The 5,443-nt window shown below is 46.3% G+C and overlaps 1 protein-coding gene across 3 annotated transcripts in view; it reads right to left on the bottom strand.

Moving 5' to 3' along the window:
• The window catches only part of KLHL36 (kelch like family member 36), a 17,844-nt gene that overhangs the window by 7,841 nt on the left and 4,560 nt on the right, over nucleotides 1–5,443 (bottom strand). Inside the window, exons 1-3 of one of the 3 annotated variants that reach the window (XM_019535957.1) lie at nucleotides 5,321–5,347; nucleotides 4,863–4,944; nucleotides 739–1,812 (exon numbers count right to left, since the gene is read on the bottom strand). In XM_019535957.1, coding sequence (XP_019391502.1) covers nucleotides 739–1,812; nucleotides 4,863–4,922 — 1,134 coding nt within the window. In that variant the 5' untranslated portion in view covers nucleotides 4,923–4,944; nucleotides 5,321–5,347. Of the gene's footprint in view, nucleotides 1–738; nucleotides 1,813–4,862; nucleotides 4,945–5,316; nucleotides 5,348–5,443 lie in introns of those variants that run through there. The other 2 variants (XM_019535956.1, XM_019535955.1) reach the window with 2 other exon arrangements.

The raw sequence follows: 5,443 nt of genomic DNA, 5'->3' as shown, positions 1-5,443 counted from the left end.
TTAATTAGAGCAACTCTGAGAGCCGCTCTAATTAAAAGCACCTGGAACGTCTCATGTATCCATGTCCTTGGGCTTAAAAATGGCGGCACAGGTGCTTTAACTAAAGCTTGTCCAACGAGCTTTAGTTAAAGCGTCCCTGCCGCCATTTTAAAGCGCAGGTAAGCTGATATACAAGACACTAGCATCTGGTGGAGCGCGGTAATTACCCCGCTCCAGCAGACTTGATTAATTAAGGCTGTTCCACCGTGCTGTAATTACAGAGCATCGGAGCAGCCTCACTGCTCGTGTATAGGCACCCAAAGACAGAAGATCAGTCCACAGCTGAACATTATACGTGCCCTGTCCTACTGGGGCTCTGACTTGGAAGAAAGCAAATTAGCCTCATAGATGTTGCTTTTTGCACTGTATTTTCAACCAAAGTATTTAGCCACTCAAAGCTGAAGACAGGCACCACGCTGGATTTTCAGAATGGCTGCCTAGCTCCCAATAGGAGTTGAGAATCTGGCTCCTCAACACTGATATTTTTATGAGCAGCATAGTTTTTCATCACTTGTGCAATCAGGCATTTAAAGACATGGCCCAGGTAGCTACATATAGTTGACTGCTTTAAATTTTTAAGCATAAATAGGTCATCGTATGCAAGTAAGCATGATGAGCATTCTCTCTTTCCACCACCAAAGAGGGAAGCAAATAACCATTAAGGACTTTGAAAAAGATGTAATACAGTTCAAGTCTCACCTTTATCCACTGGTTACAGCGGGGATCATACCTATATAGAAGATTTGAAGCTGCATCCCCTCCGTTGTCTCTGGAGAAGCTGCCTCCAGCTATGAAGATGAAACCTCCCAGCACCGCAACACAGTGATGACTTCGCCTGGCTGGGAGCGGTGTTTCTGCTACCCACTGCCCCTTTTTGGTGTCCAAGAAACAAGTGTCATCACTCAGCTCCAGGCACCGCTCTGAAACCTCACCACCCACAAACAGCAGCCTCTCTTCATTGGTACGCAGAGCTGTCCGCTTGTTCTGAAGCACCGGCTGGGCCGTGACATTATTGTGATAGTTCACTGCTTCTTCTATGAACCCCTCGCAGTTGGCTTCCTTTGGGAGAAGAGAGCACACGGCGGGCTTGACTCGGTGAAGAAGGTCACTCTTGGGTATCAATGGGAAATGGATATTGTCCAGGACGTGATAAGCCTCATTTTCCCTTTCTGGGTACTGTGTCAGCCACTGCAAGGCAGCCTGCAGCAAGTCGTGCTCACACTCCTGCTGCACATTGCTGCTGTCCAGGTACTGGCAGAGTTTTTGGATGGAAATGTTCTGCAAGAAGTCTGGTGTGAAAGAGAGCGTGCCGAAGTTTTGCAGGATGAACGAGTCAATGTAGGAGTCCAGGCGTTTCAGGTTGTAGATAGAAGCCAGCTCCTGCAGGTACAGGTAGTTCTCCTCGCTGACTTCGTTCTCGAGATACTCGCAACAGAAGTCAACCACTTTCCAGATCTGCAGCAGATGGGCCGTCTCCAGCACATAGTCAATATTCCCGCCATCTAAGGACAGCTCGCTGCCGTAGAGAAAATCCACCACGGCTTTGAGACCAATGTAAGAGGCTCCAAACAGTTCGACCTCTTTCTGATAGGCCTCCCGCATGCCAATGGTGAACATAGAGTTGAAGTAGTCGCTGCAAACGGCCAGGAGATTCCGGTGGGCAGGAACTCGCTGCTCTTCCACTACTAGAACAATATCACAGAAGAGGCCGCGGTGTCTCTGCTCATTCAGGCTTTGAAGCACCAGATTGGAGTGGTCAGCCCATCGGTACACCTGAAATAGAGAAACAATATCAGACGGCTGTTCTCTTCAGTAGGCCGGCTCACAGAAAGCAGGCACTCTCTTGTGAAAGGTGAGAAAAAGCACATTTTTACTCTGCATTCACAACAGATCCCAATTTGCAGTAGCTCAGTCTGGCATCAAACCAAGCATTTCAAGTACAACTTTCTTGCCCTTGCTGACAAGGAACTACATAACTCGTTGCATGTTACTGTTCATCGCTGCCATCATTTCCTCCTACCTTGCTGCAGCCTCTTCTTATTTGGGGTACTTGGGAATGGAAAAGAGGGAAGGGGAACTCGGAAGCAGCCTATCTTTGAGACTTCAACTCTGGCATGTAAATCCCCTCCAGGAAATATAACACAAGTTGCTAAAGGTAGGAAACGTCAGGCCTCACTTGGAAAAATGCAGGGCTAAGCACGCACTTGAGACAAAGGCCCGGATTCGATAACATGCAGCAACAGACCCCTGCACCGTGCAGGGCTCTGCTGACTTCATCGCAGGATCTTTCAAACAGAGTCCTACGCAGACGTGACAAATTCAGGCAGATTAAGTAGATGGCAACTATGACAGACCAGTGGGATTTTCTCTCGCTGACAAAGGGGGTTGGTTTTTTTTCAAAGTGATATCATTTGATCTGCATGTCAGAACATATGTTATACACTGCAGTGTACAAATAGTGGAATTACACCGATATAATCCCACAAAGCACAAACTAATACTTTGTGACGCTGCCAAGCTTTGCCGGCACTTTTCTCCATGCGTGATCTTACCTTCCTGATTGAGGCAAAGTAAGAGGTGAGGGGGAAACAGTTTGGGCCTTGTCCCCCTGGAGAAAGCTTTACCAGTTATAGTCATACTTTTTCCAGGTGATCACCCTTACTCTGATATCCCAGTATTCTCTTTTTATTTTTACTTGAACAAGCTATTTCCTGGGCGAGATAAGCTACATTGGGAAAAAACCAAAACAAAACACTTTCCTACTGGAATACGGCGGTCTACATGGGTCAGCAAAGGGGAAGGTAGCCATGTTGGCTTGAATTTGCACCTTTACTTATATCTTCCCAAAAATCTTTCCCTCCTACAAAGACAGAGCATTAGTCTAAATTATTTGAAGCAAGAACGACATGCTTATTCAGTACCAGGAGGCTCTTATCTCAAAGCAGGGCCTGTAACTACCACTGTGACAAACATCTGAAGAGGATCATAGGGCGTTCAAATGTTCTCAGCGGCTCCAAGGCAAGTTGTGCCCGGCACAGAATGCATTTAAAAGTCACGTTACCTCTGAATAATATGGCTGAGAGGAAGAAATAATGTCATAAATAACTCCAAATGAAGGCGGAACATGCAATGACTATGTGCTATATGGAGCCTCTAAAAGGCAAACCAGTAATTTTAGGGCGGCTCACCTTGCTTTTTGGAGGACAAACAGATTTATAACATCCTATTCTGAATCTCCTTATTCAAAATTACTGAATTCAACCAAAAAACGCCCATCCTCTCCTCTTTGAAACGGGCTTAGTGCTCTTGCAAACGCTTTAATGCCGTTCTTTGTGCATAACGAGATTACAGCTGACTACACGTTACCAAAGGCCCTTATGGACTAAATCCCAAATACGACTGTTGATGACAAGTTGTATTCCCAGCTCCTTGTCTCTGTGGGGAACTGCTCCCCCTTCACAACAGAGCATTAAATGAGCACGCGTGATGTTACAAAGCAATACTTCAGAATAGATTAATACACTTCATCCACTTACCAAGTCATTTGTTCGTTCTCACAACAGTGAGAAAAAATGAGCCCAATAACTGCACGTTTCAAGACCGAGACACGTTTCATATGAAAAACAAACAGTTTCCCTGCGTATATTCTGTACACAAGGTTTAAAATTAACTAGCGAGAGAGTCCGAGGCTAAGAGCGACAGCAGCTGTATAAGCAAAAAAAGAACAACCCCAAAACAACACTGTCAAGATTATGAATTTTTAACGGGATGAATTATTAAGATGCTTGGGCAGAGAGACCACATTACTTTAAAAATGCATTATTTTAAACAAGTCCTCTGCTTCTATCTTAATGTGTGTTATTACAGCCAACAAAATCCTGAACGTCTCATTTATTTAATGGATCATTAATGAAGCTTCTTTGATCCTTAATGAAGCAAAAGCAGTGGTGAGGCTTTCCTGCTTTGAAGAACACACTGAGCCAGACTACGGAGCCAGAGGTTTTCTGGCTCTTGTGCACTAGCAGAGTCAGGACACGCGGACTGTAGGTACCGCAGAGCCATGTTTAAATACCAATCAAAGCAGAAGACACACCGCAAAACAAAAGCGTTTTTTTCACCAAAACTGAATTAATAAAACTATTGACTTTAGGGTTTTAGAAAACACAGGCCTCACTTCTACATCAGCGTATGTAGTGTGTGGATCCCTGCAGAATCCTAACTGAAGTCAACCAAACGGCGCATTGATGCAGGGATGCATCCGTGCCCCCGACTGAATCTTCAAATACCCTGAAAATAACTTCTAGCCCTGTGGACAGTCCCATGGAGGCTGGTGGTTCTGCTTGTGCATGCAAGCATTTGCAAAATCAGGGCTCTGGTTTTCTGCAAAAGCAAAAAAGTCAGGTCTGAAACAACCAGAAATTGTGTCTTTTAAAGGTTAGAAATTGGTGTATAAATTTAAAAGAAACTGTAAAAGTTTAGAAATTAGTATATAAATTCCCCCCAAACCTCCACCATTTGAGTTACCAGAGAATCCCCAGAGAAGCTATCCAGTTGTGATGGCGCACTGGCTTTTTTTCATGGTTTGTACCTCTCTGAACAATAGCTAGTTTTCCGATTGCAATTCTTAAATAAAGCTGCATTTGCATAAACGTTGAATGTACTCCATTACCATGAACCTCGCAGCTAAATATCAACTTGTTTCACTCCTGTTCTTCCCAGCTCTTAACTGGGGAGAGGGATGGGATCTCACTGCTTTTTTCATTTTTCCAAGAGAAATCATTGTTGGCTACAGGTGGCAGCGAGAGAGATTTAAGTTCACAAACCTTTGAGGATTCGCTTATTTTGTGCGGGCGAGAGATTCTAGTCTGTCGGGTTCCCTCCATTACTGGGCGACGTGTGGTCTTTCTGGAAGAGAAAACAGAAAATAAAGCACCCCGCTCTCCGCCTAAAATTAACCCCCTCACTACAGCCAGCGGCCCCCCAACGGAGAAGAACAGCAGGGCGGTGGGCACCTATCGATCCGTTACTTCAAGAGGCGGAGGGGATGGGAATCGACGCCTTCACCCGCCCGCTACTGACCCTGCCGTGTCTTTGGCTGCGTTAGGCCAGCCTGCTCCGGCACATCCGACAGGCGCCAACGCCATCGCAACTAGGCGAAGGGCGGCCACAGGTCCGTCCCAGCCGCGCGCAGCTGGGCGACAGGGGAAAGATGAGATATTATTTCCAGACCTGACACCCCCACCCCCAAAAGACTCATTCTGCTGCCAGCGAAATTACCCACAGGCCAGGACTTGGGTGCTTAGCTTCGTGCACCGGGGGCTCGGAGGCCCCCGGACTAACTTAAGTCTCGGGCGGTGTCCGGATTGGCGTCTCGTGGGAGAGCCGCGCTGCCCCCCGCCGAGCC

The sequence above is a fragment of the Crocodylus porosus genome, unplaced genomic scaffold (assembly GCF_001723895.1).
Source record: "Crocodylus porosus isolate Cpor-Errol unplaced genomic scaffold, CroPor_comp1, whole genome shotgun sequence".
NCBI lineage: Eukaryota > Metazoa > Chordata > Crocodylia > Crocodylidae > Crocodylus > Crocodylus porosus.
This window is presented reverse-complemented; position numbering and strand designations above follow the sequence as displayed.